Genomic DNA, 20,090 nt, shown 5'->3' with positions numbered 1-20,090 from the left:
CCATAAACCTCCAATTTCTTCTTCATCTAATTCCCCTATTTATTGTTAGCTAATTTTAATATTCCACCTGATAATGAAACACTTAGAGTACATTTGCAAGGAGTGTAATGGAGGGTTACAGAGTTAGACAAAATACGTAGAAAATGCAAACACATGTGACAAAGATGACCCAATCAAGAGCATCATGTCATAGTTATGCAAAATCTTTGTCAAAGCTTGTCCGTGACTCTTATTTGGGTTTTTTTGTTTATTTATTTATTTATTTATTTATTTATTTTCTATTTGTAATTTTTAATATATGTATGACAAAGGTATCAGTTTTGTGTAGAGCTGTCAATTTGATAGACTCCTAATTATTGGCCCTGGTTCACATATTGAAGGGACAAAAAATTTTATAATTTTAAAGTCCCCAAAAAACAAGACCCCCTAAAATTTTGTGGGTTTAGTGGGCCCATAGGCCCACTTATTTAAAAAAAGAATCGATTTTTTTTCGAGAAATAAAGTTTTTCGATTTTTTCACCGATAAAACTTTTTTGATTTTTTTCGATAAAAAATTTTCGATTTTTTTCTATAAAATTTTTTCGATTTTTTACTATAAAATTTTTTTGATTTTTTTCTAAAAAAGTTTTCGATTTTTTTCTATAAAAAGTTTTTTATTTTTCTTTCGATAAAAAATTTCCGATTTTTTTTTTATATAAATGATTTATCTTTTTAATACACAACTTTTTAGGAAAAAAAATATTTTTTAATTTTTTTTGAATAAAATAAATTTCGAAAATTTTTTAAGAAAAAAATCTCAAAATTAACAAAATATTATGGGCCTATAAGCCCCCAGAGCCCCATCCTTTAGGCCCCATGAAATAATTGGCCTAAATTTTACAAAAATTAATTTGATAGGGGACCTAATATTAGAGGTTTTTTTAAAAAAAAATTAAGGAGACCTTAGTGTTGAGGGCTTTTTTGACAGCTCTAGTTTTGTGTGTTGTAGTAACTAGTAATTCGTCTCAAGAATGAAGTAGCTAATAAGTATGAAAACAACGATAATGAATAATATGGATAAATGCCTTGTTTGAAGAGGTTTTGGTGTTTGATGATGGGTTGTAATTGTATTAGCTTAGTTTTTGATAGGTGATAGAGCTTGATATACAAGGTTGTAATTGTAAGGGTAGTTGTGGTTTTGTGCCATGTGATTTTGAAAGCTGTGAATGAGATTCAAATCTTGTTTCCAGCAAGAGTTTGATGGTTTGTTTGCAACATGAAGGAAAGATATTCTTAGGGTAGATAATATATAGTGATTAAGAAATAAGGAAAAAAGATGAAAAATAAATTAGAGGAAGAAGAAATTGGGAAATAACAATAGGTGATAAGATGAAGAGAAGTTTCAAATTTTGTGTTTTTATTCTTGAATTGTTTTGTTTGTGTTATTGTTATTTTGATCTCTGTCTACATGATTGTATACATAGAAGTAAGAGAATGATACGCCATTGGCCACAGAATCATCTTTGTCACCAAGTTAATAAAGTTAACTCTCAACTTAACTTCAGAGACTAAACTAACACATGTTTAGATGAGTCATGTATTTATTTAGATTTTTGACTAAGTCGATAACTAAAGTAACAGCACCACGTACATTTAGAAGCCAAAATGGTGGTTTACTCTAATAATTAATAAGTAGACACAAAAATAAATGTTATTTAAACACAAAGTGGACCAAAAAAGGATCACAATTTTTGTCATGTTTTTATTATCAATGAAATTTTTTTGTCACATGTACATGTTTAGTGATAATTTATCTTGTGTAAGATATAGTTATTTTAAAAATGTTATCAATGACAATTTGTTATGTGTATGGTATTTCAATTTCATAAGTGAAAATTGATCCAATATATCATATTTATTTTGATTTTTTATCATTTAGAATGTATCTCATGTATGGTAGTTAAATCTCATCACTTACAACTTGTCTCGTGTAAGATAATTATTTATAATTTTTTTATCTATGATAACTTATCTTGTATATGATAATTCATTTTTATCGGTGACAATATAATTTATAGCTGATAAATCAAAAGTTGTCTCGTGTATGATAATTTATTCAAAAGTTGTCATGTGTATGATAATTCAAATAAAAGGTGTCTCGTAAAAGATAAATCTTATCACTTATAACTTGTCTCATATAAGATTATTATTTTGAATTTTTTATCGATGAGAATTTGACTTGTGTATAAAAATTTAATTTTACCAATAACAAATTATTTTGTAGATGATAAATCAAAAGTTGTCTCATGTATGATAGATCAATAAAAAAATTGTCCCGTAAATGATAAATTTCATCATCAATTACAACTTGTCTTATGTAAGATAATTATTTTGAATTTTTTATCCATAACAATTTGTCCATTATATGATATTTCACTTTTATAAGTGGCAACTTACTCTATAATCAAAAATTTATCTATTTTATTAATTAATATAAATTATAAATTTACATTCTTATTTATAAAAATAACCATAAATGACCATTTTAATTATCATTTAATTATCGAAACATATTTAAAAAGTTGAATTCAATCATTAATTGAAAGTACATTTAATAAGATACAATTAAGTTTTCATTATACTTTTTTCTCTTCTAGGTGTACACATACTACACCAATCACACCCATCAATTCTTTTCTTCCAAACATCATTTTTATTTTTATTTTAAAAAAATAATAAATTTCATCATAATTAATTCACATATTTATAAGATCCGAGTTCGAAACAAAATATTCAACTTAACGATATTGACATTTATCCATTGATGTAGAACTTAAAAGGATTATTATTTATTATTTATTGGTGTTTATTAATATCCTTCTCTCTCTTTTAATTCTTTATTTTTTGCCATTCAATTCCCTCCAATCTCCATCTTTCTGTGAAATGTATACCTAGACTTCTCGATGACCCACCGCCTCGCTCTGGCCTCTGTTGGCCAAGCCACCACCACCATTGGTTTCCTCTATTTCTCCTCTTTAAAAAGCATATTTTTATTATTCAATATGTGAGGTTGAATTTTTGGACTACCTCTTTGCAAACCTATTTCTTGCCATCACAAGTCCAACCACAAAAAAAAAAATTAATAATATATTCTTGTGTTTTTCTCTGAAATGTTTACCACACTTTTTTAATTTTTGGACACCTTCACATACAATTACTACATCGAAAATTACTTGGATTGTGTTAAAATTTGTATATTCCGGTCACTTCATCTATTTTATTTATTTTAGTAAAAAAAATTCTTTACTCTTCATTAAATCTTTATTCCTCTTAAAAATTTCAATTCATGCTTGAAAATGGAATATGCCAACATCTATATTGGAACCATAACTTTTATCTTTATTGGTTATGTCTCAAAAACAAAAGACTATTTTTCAAGTCTAAAATTCCAATTTTTTTTAAAAGAAACTAAATTGTTTGTTTGTTTTTAATTAAATAACTTGTTTTTGTCTTAAGATTTATTGTAATGAATTTTTCTTCTAGTTTGAAATTTGGTTACAAGTTGTTTGTTGTTGTGTTGAAAAATTATATTTGATGTTATTTTTCTGGTTTAGGTGATAAAGGAGAAAAGAAGATCGAAAGAAAAGATAGTATGGGTATTTGTGTTAACTTTTTTAAGTATTTTTTAAAATGATAAATGTAAATTAGACTAAAATACAGTTACTTTTTGTAGTCAATGTTTGAAAGTATTATTATAAAAGTTATGCAATAGTTGTTGAATTGACTACGAAAATGTTTTCAAAATGTTGACGTGTCAGTTTGTTTATGAAGGCTAATTTGGTATTTTTACCAGTATTTTATTTTCTGACATAATACATAATATATGAATTGAAACATATGAGGCAAAACAAACACTACAAGAAATTTTAAGTTTAGCGACAAGGGAAATTTGTAGGTAACCGTATAAAAACCGTAGAAATATCTAAAATTTTCATTTTAATTAATTTCTAAAAATTTTTTCACAAGAAAATAGTTAATCTGAAGGAACAAAAGTTTTACGAAATACATCAAATTTCCTTGCAAAAACGCATTTATGAGGAATCTGATTTGGCCAGAAAAACAATGGCCACAAATATTTTTTGAAGAAAGAATATCATAGGAAATAATTTCCAAGGAACAATGTCCTTGCAACCAACAACTTTGTCTGCACCTTGCTTCAACTTTAATGTTAGTTTGATTTGATTGAACTTTCGTGAATGTGAGTTGATGTTTTCAGAAACGGAACAATGTCATTGCAAAAATGTTTTTATGATTTTATCGGTTTGAGTTCATTTTTGTGAAAACATTTGCGAAGAACTATCTCCTTGAAAATGTTGTTTATTAAAAATTATGAATAAAAAAAATTATGAATTAAAATAATGCCCAATGAAAAAAATTATGAATAAAAATATTAAAAAACAATATATTTCTGAAGAACAATGTCTTCGATAATTAATATATTAACAAAAAAGTTAATAAATCTTTTTACAAAATTACTGAATCTTTTTTAAAATGACAATTACTTTCAAAGGAACAATGGTCTTCACAAGTTAAAATATATTTTTTAAAAGATTACAAAATAAAATTATTGTTAATTAAATAATAAAAACAAAATCAGAATAAAAACTAAAAATTAAAAATAATTAAAAATGAATTAATAATTTAATAAGAAAATGTGAATAAAAAAAATGAGAATTGAATGAAAGAAAAAAAAAGTAATAGAAATAGAATGACTTGGAGAACAGAATATTATTAAATATTTTACCTTGTTTCCACCCTTTGGAATCATCCTATGAACAATTGTTTTTCTCATGCAAGCCTTTTGGCTATGACCTAAATATTGAAAAATAATTTAAATAAAAAATTATAATTAAATAATTATTAAACGAAATTGGAATAAAAAGTTACAAAATAAAATTATTAAAAATTAGATAACAAAAACAAAATTAGAACAAAAATAAAATTTCTAAATAATTTAATAAGAAAATATAAATAAAAAAATAAGAACTGAATAAAAGGAAAAAAAAAAATCTAATAATAAAAACAAGAATGATTTAGAATCATCCTATTTCTGATGCAGTTTTTTGGTTATGACCTACATAGCCACATGTTATGCACATGTAGTATATTGGTTCCTCCTTATTTGGATAAGCCTAGTTGTCTCATCATTAGCCTTCCTTTGCAAAATCTTAGGCCTCCAATCGTCCTTCTCGCATATGGTGGTACAATTTGTACAACTTCCACAATTGACCACATTTTTTGTCCATTAGAAGCTAGAATTTAACTGTTGCAACTATCAATAAAGGTTGACTTCATCCAATGATACAACATCAATATAAGACTTTATTAGCCCTAGTTTTGTTAACCTAAATCTACGTAGTGATTCTATTGTTTCTTTAAAAAAAACTATGTCAAGACGTCCACGTAGGATTAAAAACGTCAATCTAAGTTTTGATCACTTTAAAATTAAGGTGACCTCCAAAATACAATTGAGGATAAATTTGAAGGAAAAATATTGCTGGTTCTAAGTTCTAATAGTGACGGGTAAAATTGTTAGATTGCGATATTTATATGATCAAAATGCAATTAATCAAATACATACAATTTTTTTTATAAATATTACTTGGTATTATTTGAGGTAAGTTTTCTTATAGGTAGATGATAGTGTATTAATTTTAATAATAATATTTGTTTATTTATCAATGTTTGAATCTCAGCCTCTTAACTCCTTCGACCTTAATTCAAACTCATTGAGATATCTAGCTGGTAGGGTGGACATGGATACGACTAAACCTGTAAATTCGGCTCCTCAATATAATCCAATCCACATTTTGATTCAATCTATTCAAGTTCAGGTCTAATCCAAACCAACCAATTGAAATTTAATTATGTTTAGTTCGGGTAGCGGATTTAACTTTTTGAACCCATGAACTCAATATTCATTGATGTGACATATATATTTATTTATTTATTTTACTATTAATGTATAGTTAAAATTTAGTTGTTGGACTATGATTGAGAATTTATTGCTAATTTAATCAATTTAAGTGTTTTGTTGGTGTTTGTGGATGTATTGTAAATATTAAATGATATATATGTTGCGATATAATTTTATTATTTTTTAGATGTTCGAGTATTTAAATTTAGTTAAATATTTTTAAAATAAAATAATTTTTTTTAGTATCCGTGAACCCAACTCGTTCATAATCGGATTGGTTTGGTTCGAGTTTGATGGAAAAATGATGAGTTGAGAGTTCAATCTAATCCAAATAAAATTGATGGGTTCAGATATCCGATTTGGCCAAAAATGATACAACCTGTATACGCCTCTACTGGCTCGTTTATTTGAGTCGAGATGAATAAATCCATATAAGAGATCGATTTATTCCAAAGTGTATTCTTTTCATTTGTGAGACTTAGAACATGAGTTCATACCCATTGTTTAGATTATTAATCCATTATAAGAAATAATCCGACATAACTAACATGTAATTAATGAATTTATTGGTCATCAATTTTTTCAAACAAAATTACTAGATGTGCAAGTCATATCCAATTGAACCTCTTTCATCTAATCAATATATTTGATATTCATTTAATTTGAAATGCCAAAATCAAATAATCGAATGGGTCCTCAAAACGTCATTGACAATCTCTCATTTTTCATCCTTGAATTCTACACAGCCACATTCAAGATCATGTAGTGAGGTTAATGGAAAACATTTTTAACATGTGTATATCGTAAAATTTATGATGTACAATTAAAAAAATATAATGTAAATTGTAATTTATAGTGAAACAAGTTTTGTATTCACCATAAACTGCTATTTAAGGTGTACAATTTATTAAAAAATATATTTATATTTATCTTAAACTACCATATATGGCGAACCATTTTTTATTTGACAAAGAACCATATTTTTCGTTGTTCACCATAAACTGCAGTTTAGAATTAATAAAGGTATACGATAAATTGTTTTGTGGTAGATATAAAGGATAGTGAAAACAAATGAAAGTATAAATATGAAATAGTGGGGGGTATATCTATACATTATGTGATCCAATAACAAAAGGGTAACAGTGCTGAAATAGTTCGAGCCCACTCTTGCTACAACAGTGGTTTGTAAGAGTCTCAGATGGTCCCATAAATTCCTTTCAAATATCATGTGGTAAGAGTTTTGATTTTGCCTCTGTTCTATTTTGCAAGAATGAATCTATAATTTCTTTAATAAAATTATCATTGATGTAACAAAAGAAATATAATGTGATAAGTGGAGTCCATATAAATATTGTTAATTGAATAATTTATGTGTGAAATACTTTGACAGTGTTTTTTAAAAACAAAAACTGACAAGGTTAGGAATATTTTTAAGATATTGGCTTGATATTAGTTTAAGTTCTATAAGTATTGGATTTTAAAAGAATAAACTATAAATATTGGATTTTAGAATAAAGAATAATTTGATAACATGACTAAATTAGAGGAAAGAAAAGTATAATATTATAATTAAGTCAATGGTTTCCAAATGAAGGATGAATTTAGTAGAAAAACAAAGAATCCAGTTTATCCTTTTGGCCCTATCCAATTGAAAGCAGGAAGTGGATATGATTTCTTATCTTGTCAATAACCCATATCCCATTTCTCTCTTTCACTGCCACATGTTCACTCAAACACACAATAACAATAACAATGGAAGCTCTATTCCTTACCAAACCAGTTTCTCAGTTCAAAACCAAGCTTTCTCCAAACCCCAATTATCCATTTCTCTCCCACCACCACCAATCTTTCTCCTTCCGCCATAAAACCACCAAATTCCCCACCGCACTTCAAAACCAGGAACACCAAACAACGCCCAAAGAAACGGAAGATGAATCCTACGGCGAAGTCAAACGAATCATCGGAAGCAAAGCCCTCGAAGACGCCACCGGAATGGAGTATCTCATCGAATGGCAAGACGGCCACGCGCCGTCTTGGGTTCCCGCCGACTTCATAGCAAAAGACGTTCTCGCCGAATACGAGACTCCCTGGTGGACCGCCGCACGAAAAGCCGACGAAACAGCCCTCAAAACAATTCTCGAAGCCGATGACAATCGCGACGTCGACGCCGTAGACTCCGACGGGAGAACCGCTATCCTCTTTGTTTCCGGACTCGGCTCAGAGCCATGCGTCAAACTTTTAGCCGAAGCCGGCGCAAATCTCGACCACCGTGACAACAGCGGCGGCTTATCGGCGCTTCACATGGCAGCCGGATACGTGCGTCCCGGCGTAGCAAAACTACTCTTGGAACTCGGCGCGGATCCCGAAATCACCGACGATCGCGGAAGAACGGCGTTAGATCTTGCAAAGGAGTTATTGAAAGCAACGCCGAAGGGGAATCCGATGCAATTTGGGCGAAGAATTGGGTTAGAAGGTGTGATTAGGGTTTTGGAAGGGGCAGTGTTCGAGTACGGTGAGGTGCAGGAGATTATGGAAAACAGAGGGAAGGGTGAGAATTTGGAGTATTTGGTTATGTGGAAAGATGGTGGTGCTAATGAGTGGATTAAGGCGCGGTATGTGGCGGATGATTTGGTGAAGGATTATGAGGCTGGTCTTGAGTATGCGGTGGCGGAGACGGTGGTTGGTCGGAGAGTTGGGGATGATGGGAAATTTGAGTGTTTGGTTAAATGGGTTGATTTGGATGAGCCCACTTGGGAGCCTGAAGAGAATGTGGATCCTGAGCTTGTTAAGGTGTTTGAACTGAGTAATAATCAAGCCCAGCCCAGTACAGATAATGGGCTTTCCACGGTTGTTTCAAGTCAAGATGGCCCAACTATTGTTAGCGCATGATATATAATTATTTTTCTTTTATTTCGAAGATTGAATCCATTGCTGAGTTAGATTATTTGTATCAACATGTATGATTTTAAAACATAGTCTTAGTGCATTCTATTGACCTATACAAGTTACCTTTAGGCACATTTCTACATAATAGAATTGGCCATATATTCATTTTGAAACATAAACATTAAAGGTACAGCAACTAGAAAAGTCAAGAAATTTGTCAAAACACCAATGCCCAGTAGATTTTTGCAACAACAGTGGAAACATGAGAAACTTTGGAGAGGTATTGTGGGGGTGGACTTTAGGATGTGTTTGTGAGTTTAAGAGCAGAGGAAAATACTTTGAAAAAAAGGAAGTGTGAAGTCAAAAGAATGGAGAGTTTTGGGGATTTATTTCAAAAATTGCATTGCAAGACTACTTTGTAAGGTTTTGAAGGACTTTGATACATTTTTCAAATTCAATATATGTTATAATATTTTCAATACTAAAAATATATTATTTAAAAATTCACTTTTCATTCTTTACAAAAATACTCTCTAAATAAGTAAAAAAATGTATCCCTCTTTTCCTCTACCTCCTCCCCCAAAGTCTCACCTCTATTCTAAACTCCAAAACAAAGTATAATTTATAAGTATGAAGTTGATAATTGTGAGATCAAGATTGACTTTATATAGATTGCATTTCCTAACTTAGATTTTTCTTATTAATGTCAAATTAAGGATTTATTTTTTGATACATAGGTTTATTGATATTATTCACCATTGTTTATTCTCAAACACGCGTAAACAATAAATTAAATTTGTCTATAATATCATGTACAAATATTGAAACATGTTAGGATTGCATTTAGAAACTTTAAACATACTCTGAAATGATCTTGAAGGATTTTAGTGATTCTCAATAGATTTGTCAATTACTGTGAATCATTTCATGCATGATTTGAGATGAAAAAAAATGAAATGAGAAGTTTAAAAAATCATTTCATAAAATTGTAAAACTCGTGAACGGTTTTGTGAAAATGCAATAAACCTGTGAATGGTTTCAATTTTTATGATCGTTTATAAAGAATATGAATCGTTTGATGAACTCATTCAAGACCATGTTACAAATATTACGAATCATTTCATGAATCAATTCATACTGGAAAAATTCATTCAATTTTTGTCTCAACTAGAAATATGATAGATCAAATTAGGTTTTGCAATACTCAAGTTAAGTATGATAAAAATGTTTAGCTTAACTTGTTTTTTGTCACCAACTGGTTTTTTAGATACGAGATTCTCTTTTTAAAAATCTTTTATGGTATATCAGTATGCTTAAAGATCTATTTCTTATGAACTTTTCTACATAAGAAATTTGATATATAAAATGATATTTTAGAAAATCTAACCTTATAAGACATTTTATTTAAACTTTCTTTTATAATAATTCCTTTGAATTAACTCAAAATTGATATAGACTAATATGCTTAAATTACATTAAAAAAAACCCTTCATTTATCTAAGTTTAGCACAAATAAGGTTATAGACTCATGTTGGTGGACGTGCTCAATTTGTATTCTTATTTGTGGTGATTTGCAGGAAAGTCACAATTTGCAGAAAAATAATGTGTGAATAGTATAATATAATTTTTAGATTTCAAGATAAATATATTTAGAGAAATATTTTGTTGACACAATATTTGACATCAATGTTGTAAATTTATACCATTTTTTTTTTTTTTTTTTTTATATTATGTTTATATCTTCTGACGTGCTTTTTCTCTACTTTTAAATAGATATCTATACTCATTAGTATATAACGTAGATTTTAGTGTGTTTAAAAAATACAACTCATAATTTTAACGCTTTTATATATCACTATTTAAACTTTTAATCAATCCACCCTTGTATAGATTAGGTCTTTTACCTAAATTTTTTAGACGTTATTTTCCGCATAGTATACTATTTTGTTTTAGAAAATATGATAAATTTTACCATTATAAATTCACAAAATTGTTGAATTATAAGTTGGAACTCAAAACAAAATGTATAACCTAACAATATTGACATTTATCTTTGAAATATAACTTACAGATATTGTGACACCCCAAATTTTATAATAAACTATTTTATTAATGAGATAATATTTTAAATAATTAATTTGATGTTAAAATTATTTTAGAATATATGTTGATTAATTTTATGATTAATTTTCTTTATATGCGTCTTTCTATGATGAGTTAATCTTGTACATATTTGACTAAATAAGTTATATGAATAACAAATGTTATATTTTATTATTTTATATACTTTGCTAAAAATAATAGTATTTTAGTATACATATTTTAAATAATAAGATTTTATATGATTTTACATGCACATGTGCATTCATAATTAATGTGATATTTTTTTGAGTGTTTGACTAATGTTAAATGTGCACTTAATTATATTTAATTATTTATAAATATATTTTATTTTAATTATTTATGTTATAAATAACTATCTTGAGATAGTAATAATATTGTGTTTGATTTCCTTTATTTTTATATACTTGTTATGACATTGTGATTTTATATATATTTACTATGATTTAGTAATTAATATAAAGTGTTGATGATTTATTTATTTATTTTATAATTTTGACTTTTCTCTAATGATGGTAGTATTTTAACGTGAATATTTTAAAAAATAAGTATAATTATAATGATTATTTTGAATATGAGAGTGTTAGTTATTAATAGGCTTAATTGCAGTTTTGGTTCCTATATTTTATTTAAATCACAAAAATAGTCCCTCCATTTTATTTATCCTCAATTTTAGTCCCCAAACTGAATTTTAGTCCAAAACTTGATGAAATATCTTTTTTTTGCACTTGTTTAAGCCACACTATGCCTCAAAATCTCGTGGTGCAACAATTGTATATGAGATCTATTATCATAAATGGTGTGGTGTGGTTTAAAAAAAAATGATATTTCATTAAAATTTTGGTCCAAAATTCTGTTGGAGGGACCAAAACTGGAGAGAAATAAAACGAGATAACTGTTTTCGTGATTCAGCTAAAATAGGGATACCAATACTACAATTAAACCTTATTAATAGTACATAATTTTGAAAAGGTTAATTATTTTAATTACTCTAATTTATTATATATTAGTTTTGAATATTAGTAATGTTTTGAAAATTAAATGATGTTTGGAGTACTATTAAAAATGAGATTAAATAATTTTTAAAATTATTTTAATAAAATAAAAAAATAATAATAAAATATTAAATAAATAAGGGGACCAATGGGCTTGGACCGAAGGGATTTAAATTCTAATTGTGTTAATAAAATAAAAAATAATAATAAGAAAGGGAGATGTTCTTGCAGCTACAAGAAATGAAGATGAAACACAATAACTAAGCTATTGTTTGACATTGATGATCAATAACTATTCCAGAAAAACTTTATCCGCTTTTGTCCAAATTTCAGTATGTTCTTTCATTTATTTAGCTAGTATATTAAACAAGCTTTCTCATGTTTTTAACCATTCCAATTTCTCTTTTAAATACCCAACTTCTCTATTTATAGATTTCGTTATTTTGCACCATTCATCTTCCCTATAAGTCTGATTTGATTGAAATCAACGCCAAAAGGATCGTGTGAACAATGTCTATATTATCCACTGACTATTTTCCGATTTAGGGTAAATTTATTTGGCTCAATTTCTAAATTGACCCTTTTAGAGTGTTCTCATAATTTATTTTTAAAGTACCCATAAAGTGTCGAGTTAGACCGATTGAATTACAAGTAGTCAAATAACAAATGTTTTTTTGTTTGTGGAATCGTATTTGCGTGTGAAAGTGTCGAAATAAAGTAATAGGTGAGAGACCGTTTGAATTCATGAGTATAATATATTGTGAGATGAATCAAAAAAATCATATTTTCTAATGATTCATTTGGGACTCGCTATGTACGACAGTGACCCTTTGAAGGATAAATTTATTGATGTGCAAATAGGAAATTGTGATATTAAAATATGGTGTAAAAATATTGATATGACGTTAATTGATTCAATTTCGTTAAATGTGTGGTGTTTGATATTATTGTGATATTAAGTGTCAAATGAATTTTGTGCATATATTTGATTAGATAAATTTATGTTATTCATGATAAAAGATTGATGCATTGTATGATATAAGTTTATGTGATGTGATGATAAAAGAATAATACATTGTGATAAGTTTATGTGATGATGATGTATGATTGATGATAATGGTGTTATAAATTTGTGATATGTTTATGTGATGGTGATGTATGATTGATAATAGTGATTTTATAAATTTGTGATGAGAATATTGAAGTAAATCATAGCCGATGAAATAGTGGTGATTGCAACTTGTGTTGAAGATAATGCTCTTAATGAAGTAGTTTATGCCAACAGAGGGAGAAAATAGATGTTGATAATTTTTAAACTGACGATTATTTTGTGATCGTATAGGTAGGGTTTGACAAACTTAGTGATTTTGGAGAAGTACAACTGAATGAATCTTATCGTGATGGTCACAAAATGATTTTGAAATTTGTCTCTTTCGTTGTTTGTGTTTAACTTACTTGACCATGCGCTTGTGAAATTGCAGTTATTACACAGTAATGAATTTTGACGTTCAAGTTTAGGAGAAATTATGCTCTTATAGATGATATCGAGAATGAGAGTTATAAATTGTGTTTCATTTATTTAATTAGAAATTATTTTTTATATGAAAATCTTAAAAGTACTAGTAAATTTTTGTAAATAAATCAAGAAATTTTAATTAAATCAAGTTTATAAAGATTATACTGTTTTATATAATAACCAACTTAAAAATATGATATTCTAAATAATTAATTAAAAAAATTTCTTTAAAATAATTTTTAACTATCCACAACAATTTGTTTTAAAAATAATATATATATATATATATTATTTTAGAATTTAAAGTATTACAAAGTTGATTTTAACTTACAATTTTACCGGTCTATCTTTGTTAAAAAAAAGTGTTTGTCATATCACAACCAATGATCATCAACATATAACACATCACATGTGACCTTAGTTAAAAGATGCTAAAACAAATTACCCCACCCTCTTTTTACCGGAATGCGACCTTTTTACTCTTTGTAGTACTAGAAAAATATTGAGCAAACAAAAAGTCAAGACACAAAGAAGGCAATAGTCTACTTACAGTAAAAATACACAAACATGGCAACCCTTCCTTTCTAGCAAAGTATATAGTATTAGTAGTAAATATTTTCGACTTAAAGTTTTACTCCAAACATCTCACAATAATGTGTTATTAAAAGTTTTACTCCAAATATCTCAAGATAATATTATGTTATTAGTTAATGAAGATATATTCAAATATTAAATAATTTTATATTATAATTTAATGAAAACCTATTTTATAATATTACATCTTCAATTTCAAAATATCCTCACAAAAGTAAGAATGATATAATAAAATATAAAATTATCATTAAATGTTGATAAAAAGGCAATTTGCAAATTTGATTATATACATCCAATTCAACATCTATCCTCCGTTTTATCATGCCATACTAAATTTTAAAATTCACCAATGAAATATAAAGATTTAACTATATACTTGATTCGGAAGTTAATGGAAAACTATTTTATTAATATTATATGCTTTATTTTATCTTTAAACTTAAATACATTTATGATTATCTATTGTTTGAAAAATAAGTTTCAATTTTTCCATTTCTAAATTTGAGATTTTAATCATCATGTATAAGAATTTTTGAGAATTTTATCTATTATCCAATTTGAGAATTATTTTAAGATATGTCTTATTTATTAACGATGGAGCATTGCATTTAAGACATTGCTAATTTGAACCCAAAAGTGGAATAGAAACTTCATAATTATTTTTCTTCCTATTTTATTGATCAAATGTAAATATATTTATAGGAAATTCATTATCTTTCGATTCAAATGTCTAATATCACATCATTAATTGATTTCTTCATATTGAGTAAATATAACCCATGATAAGAAATAATCCTAAATTGAATTGTTAGAAAAAAAATGAACACAGAAATTAAAACCAATGACATAAATCATATTTCAATTAAAAATGAGGGAATAAAAGATCATTTAAATTGTGATTTGATATTTATTAAAAAAAATATACAGTTTACTAAATTAAATTTATTATACAATTGAATATTATATCTTAAAGGTCAAATGTTTTAAAAATATAACAATCTTTTTTTTATACAAACCGAAAACTATACCACAGTCCACAGACATTTTCCGTCATTCTTCCTGTTGTTTTTTTATTTTTAAATAAAATTAATACAGACAGTAAAGCATGAAAGTAACATAAATTCATTTATAAATAGACTATTATGATATTATTATACCAACTAATGGTCAACAAATTCCTTTCACATTATTATTTTGAAATAAACAATAAAGTATTACCAGTTGAATGCAGTACTTTTGTAATGTGCTATATATAAAAAGGAAAAGATGTATTTCCAAAAATAAATGTACTACCTTATCAATTCACACGCAGCTTTGAGAAATCCCGTATAATAAAAGCCAACTCAGAAAAAGGCAAAATACCATTGGTAATAAAAAATATTAAATTATTAATTTATAAAAGCTTATAACTGGGAACAGTTGTTGGTATTTGTGATAGAAAAAAACAGAGGAAAAAATGGGAGGAATAAAAATGCACAGAAAAACTGATTCAGACGTAACCAACAACAGTATGGAACAATCCTCTTCATCGCCGCCGCGTTCACCTCCCCGGCGACCACTCTACTACGTTCAAAGCCCTTCCAACCACGACGTTGAAAAAATGTCATATGGTTCAAGTCCCGTTGGTTCACCACCTCATCAAAATTTCCATTACTATCTCTCTTCTCCCATTCACCACTCGAGAGAATCTTCCACTTCTCGCTTCTCTGCTTCGCTCAAAAACCCTCGCAATATTACTTCTTCTTCTTGGAAGAAACTCCATAACCGTAATGGCCACGATGATATTGATCAAGAGGACGATGAGGATGATGATAGTGTTTATGATTCTACTCGGAATGTTCGTTTGTATTTTTGCTTCTTCTTGCTTTTCGTACTTCTTTTTACTCTCTTTTCGTTGATTCTTTGGGGTGCTAGTAAAAGCTTCAAGCCTCGTGTCTTTCTTAAGGTAATTTTTTCTTCACCTTCGTGTTCATTAATTAATTATTATTATTAACTTTCGTGCGTGCCTTATTCCACATGCCGTTGGATTCTTCGTCGCTTTTTGTTTAACTTTTCAGTATCAAAAGTCTCAACTTTCAAGTTTCAATTCAACTAGTCGGGGTCAGTGCCGAAATGACACAATTGCCCCCTTCCTCTTTCTAGTAAAAATGTGTCTTCCATTTTCAACTACATTAATTAATTTTAATTTTTTACTTAAAATTTCGATTCTGTTGATGTGTAAATGGAGGATATCGAATCAAGTAGTAACCAATTTCTTGAAATGAATTATATTATTAAATATAGTGGGGCCGGTGTCACTGTGATATTTGTTGTTCTAATTCTTCTAATATTTGTTTTGGACAGAGCATAGTGTTCGAGAATTTGAATGTGCAATCAGGTAACGATGCCACGGGGGTACCAACAGATATGTTGTCATTGAATTCAACGGTTAGGATCTTGTACAAAAATCCGGCAACTTTCTTTGGTGTTCATGTCACGTCTACCCCTTTAATGCTTAGTTATTACCAGCTCACACTAGCTTCTGGTCAGGTAACACCTACCTCTATTCCATATCACAAACTTAAATTAAAAAAAAAAAAAAGAAAAAAAAACTTAATTTGAGTAATTTCACTACATTTTATTTTGTGCATTTTTTAAACTATTTTTATTAAAGGTGTTATTACATTATGAAGGTGAGGGTTGAGAGTTAGGAAAGGGCACATTAATGAGGGTTACGGAGTGTCCAATGGTTGCTTGCTTAGAAAAATAGAATCTGTGAGTGTGGGGACAAATTTGTATTTTGTGCATCGATCGGAGACTAAAAAGAAAGAAAGAGAGTGTTGGAACACAAACATATATACTGAAAAAGGTAGGTTAATTTGATTGGTCATCTTTTTGGGGCCGTGTTATCAAAAGCTGGGTCTCTTGTTATGTGCCTGTCCCTTCTACATCACCCTACTACTTCTGTGCTTGTGAAGGGACCATTACAAGTTAAATACTAACTCTATCCCCAATTCCAAACATTTCCATTATTAATATTATTGATTTCTCTAAAAAATTTATAAGTCAAGTCTAGTATATTTAAATATAAATATTATTTAAAAAATAATAATACATAAAAATATTTTAATTTTTCTTAATAAGGAAGGAAGGTAGTACTTTTTCAATTATAAGAAAACAAAATAAAAATATTAATATTAATAAAATTATTTGTTATTATTATTTTTTAAATATTTTAAATAAAATTATTTAAATAAAAAAACGTAATTAAAAGTCACAATCTTTTATTATAAATAAAAAAATGACTAACTTTTTTCGTATAATTAGGAAAGTAGATAATATAATTTCCTTTTGACTAAAAATTAATTAATTAAGGATCATATTAACATGTTCTTTATTTATTAAAAAATTTAAAAGCAAATACAAATTAAATTTTTACTATTTTAAAATATAAATTACACAAATGCTACCAAATTTCATAAATTACACAAATTGTTACCATTTGCCATTAATTATTCTTTTGATGAACTCCGAAAGTAGTAGACTTGCAATGCTGATTCATGGTAATGAGAATGCAGTCACTAACTGTACCTCTCACGTGGCTTCTACAGAGGTTTCATTGCATCACAGTTAGAATTATTAGAATTAGCACATTTCTGGAAAAACAGGGGTGTACTGTATATATTTTGTACAGAAGGAGTCCCTATGTGTGAGTTTGGAAAGATTTTAAAGTTTGAATTATTTAGATCGTTTATGATTTTATTAATTATTGTTATTATAAAATTAATTATTTTACAAATTATTAATTTTGTATTATATCAGAGGAGGAAATATTTTATGACAGGTGATTCTTTTTGGATGAAGTAGAAGGTATCTTATATTTATAATTGAGTGTTCAATATAAAACAATAAATTATTAGGCCGGTTGATTATAACTTTTTTATAATTCTTTTTTTAAAAAAAGTTTGAATGAAAAATTAATTTAAATAATTTTATAAATATTTTGTATTTGTTACAACTTTTCTAGATGATAAAATTTTAAAAAATAATTAAAAATTGGTTTTAATTTTTTTTTCATAAAAATTATTTTTTAGAGATACATTTTCTTAAAAAATATTTTTTTATCATATTATAATCATTAATAATCAATATTTATGTTATTTAATATTAATTTTTTTAATCAATAATAAATAAATCTAAGATAATTTTCACAAAAATTATTATTAAAAATAGAAAATTATAATATATTTTGTAAAACTCTAAAACAAATGGCCCATTATTTATGTTGTGGTTGAATTTTCATAATTCTACCTCAACTCTGTTATAAATTAATGAATTTTATCAACTTGGAGCTTACGTGCTTGCCTGAATATCTTAACATGGTCGATTAATTTAGTCAAAGTTGAATTTATATGGAACATTCTAAATCTATGTTTAATTGATGCGCTTAGCGTTTTTGATCCATTGATTTTCTTAGAAGTAGCTGAGCTAGGACTTAATATTTAGAGGATCATAATTAAAACTTCAATATTTATAATATTTATATGAAATTAAAAAATTCTTTATCAACATGATCTAATTAAATCCGAAAATATTGATATTGTTAGACTGAATATTATGTTTCGTTTCGAGTGCAGAGATGGGACCTCACAATGATGTGTAAATTTATTTATCATTTCATCTAAACAAAAAAAAAGTTATTTTGATTTTGTAAATGTGTGAAGTGCAATCAATATAGACAGATCATCAAACCATCTCTTTTGTTAGTAATTATAGAACTTAATTGACTAATAAAAGAATTGTACAAACTAATAAAAGACATATTTAAAGATATAAATGATTTACAAAAATATAAATTTAACTATTTTTTATGTAAAAGATGTTTAATAATTAACTAATCGTTACGTTATAAAATAACTGATTATTTATAAATCAAATAAACCTAAAAAGAATTGGGAGACTTGTTGCCCCTTTTCCTCCGCCCCTACTTAGTCAATTTTGGGAGACCGTGGATTAAGCTTAATAATATTCTACAAGTATTTCATTATTATGTCAAATTCATTCATTCTTTCTTTGCCCTCAAAAAGCAACAAAATCTTCATTTGCATAATCAATTTATTCATGTAAGTATTATGCTGATTGTTGTAATGTTTGAATTAATAGATAGAAGAGTTCTATCAATCAAGGAAGAGTCAGAGGAAGTTAGCCGTGGTGGTAATTGGATCCCAAGTTCCACTCTACGGTGGGGTATCAGTTCTTGGCAACAGTAATAAAGAGCACTTGGACACTGTTGCATTACCATTGAACCTAACATTTGTGGTGAGATCAAGGGCTTACATTTTGGGAAGATTGGTTAAATCTAAATTCTATAGGAGAATTAGATGTTCTGTCACTTTGCATGGCAACAAACTTGGAAAACATGTTAGTTTGACGAATTCATGTGTCTACAACTAATTTCATTCATGTGTCTCGTACATTTTTTGTTTCACATTAGTTTCTTTGTATGTTTCCATTGGATTAATTCTGCTTTCTGTTAGTCCCACTCATTTACTATGGATGCTGATTTTGGTAAATATCTGAATGTCAATTTTAATTTTAATGTAAATTGTGTTTATCTCTAATTTATTATACCTCTTTTTATTTCTCCCTTATCTTGTGGTTGTCGAGGCTTAACATGTTTGTATAAATTTTATTAGAACATTGTTGAAATTAAAAATTGCCAATCTCACTCTGTTATATGCATATATCAGCTTAAAATCCAGTATAGTTCTGTTTTTTATACTAAAGTTTGTTCCATCGCAAAAATGGCACCGTAAGTGATAGATTGGTTAGAGTCAGTGTAGTTTTCATAATTCTATACATCAAGTAGGAATTGACTTATTTAGAGTCATTTCGGGGTGGTTGCGAGTAGGTGGTTTTTGGTTTCGAATGTCAATTTCAAAACTAAAATCTAGTAGAATGAATTAAGGTTGAAATATTTTTTATTAAATTTTAAAATAATTTTTCTTTAAAATTCAAAATTAAAAAAAATAAATTGTGTATA

General features: G+C 27.5%; 2 protein-coding genes across 2 annotated transcripts; both read left to right on the top strand.

Moving 5' to 3' along the window:
- The first annotated feature begins 7,547 nt into the window (after positions 1 to 7,547).
- On the top strand, positions 7,548 to 8,942 carry LOC101515136 (signal recognition particle 43 kDa protein, chloroplastic). Its single transcript, XM_004505618.4, has one exon. The coding sequence runs from the start codon at positions 7,709 to 7,711 to the stop codon at positions 8,843 to 8,845; it is 1,137 nt and encodes a 378-aa protein (XP_004505675.1). The 5' UTR covers positions 7,548 to 7,708; the 3' UTR covers positions 8,846 to 8,942.
- Positions 8,943 to 15,439: 6,497 nt separating this feature from the next.
- Positions 15,440 to 19,691, top strand: LOC101514813 (uncharacterized). Its single transcript, XM_004505617.4, has 3 exons — positions 15,440 to 16,013; positions 16,412 to 16,597; positions 19,211 to 19,691. The coding sequence occupies exons 1-3, from the start codon at positions 15,525 to 15,527 to the stop codon at positions 19,499 to 19,501; spliced, it is 966 nt and encodes a 321-aa protein (XP_004505674.1). The 5' UTR covers positions 15,440 to 15,524; the 3' UTR covers positions 19,502 to 19,691.
- Positions 19,692 to 20,090: the final 399 nt, after the last annotated feature.

The sequence above is a fragment of the Cicer arietinum genome, chromosome 6 (genome assembly GCF_000331145.2).
Source record: "Cicer arietinum cultivar CDC Frontier isolate Library 1 chromosome 6, Cicar.CDCFrontier_v2.0, whole genome shotgun sequence".
Lineage (NCBI taxonomy): Eukaryota > Viridiplantae > Streptophyta > Magnoliopsida > Fabales > Fabaceae > Cicer > Cicer arietinum.
The sequence above is the reverse complement of the archived record's forward strand: the minus strand, read 5'-3'. Positions and strand labels throughout refer to the sequence as shown.

What these genes read in the sequence shown, in the direction of transcription:
- LOC101515136 (XM_004505618.4), top strand. Translation starts at nt 7,709, where the DNA reads ATGGAAGCTCTATTCCTTACCAAACCAGTTTCTCAGTTCAAAACCAAG.
- LOC101514813 (XM_004505617.4), top strand. Translation starts at nt 15,525, where the DNA reads ATGGGAGGAATAAAAATGCACAGAAAAACTGATTCAGACGTAACCAAC. An exon ending in AGCCTCGTGTCTTTCTTAAG is followed by an intron (nt 16,014 to 16,411) that starts GTAATTTTTTCT and finishes TGTTTTGGACAG; the next exon opens with AGCATAGTGTTCGAGAATTT. An exon ending in TCACACTAGCTTCTGGTCAG is followed by an intron (nt 16,598 to 19,210) that starts GTAACACCTACC and finishes TTGAATTAATAG; the next exon opens with ATAGAAGAGTTCTATCAATC.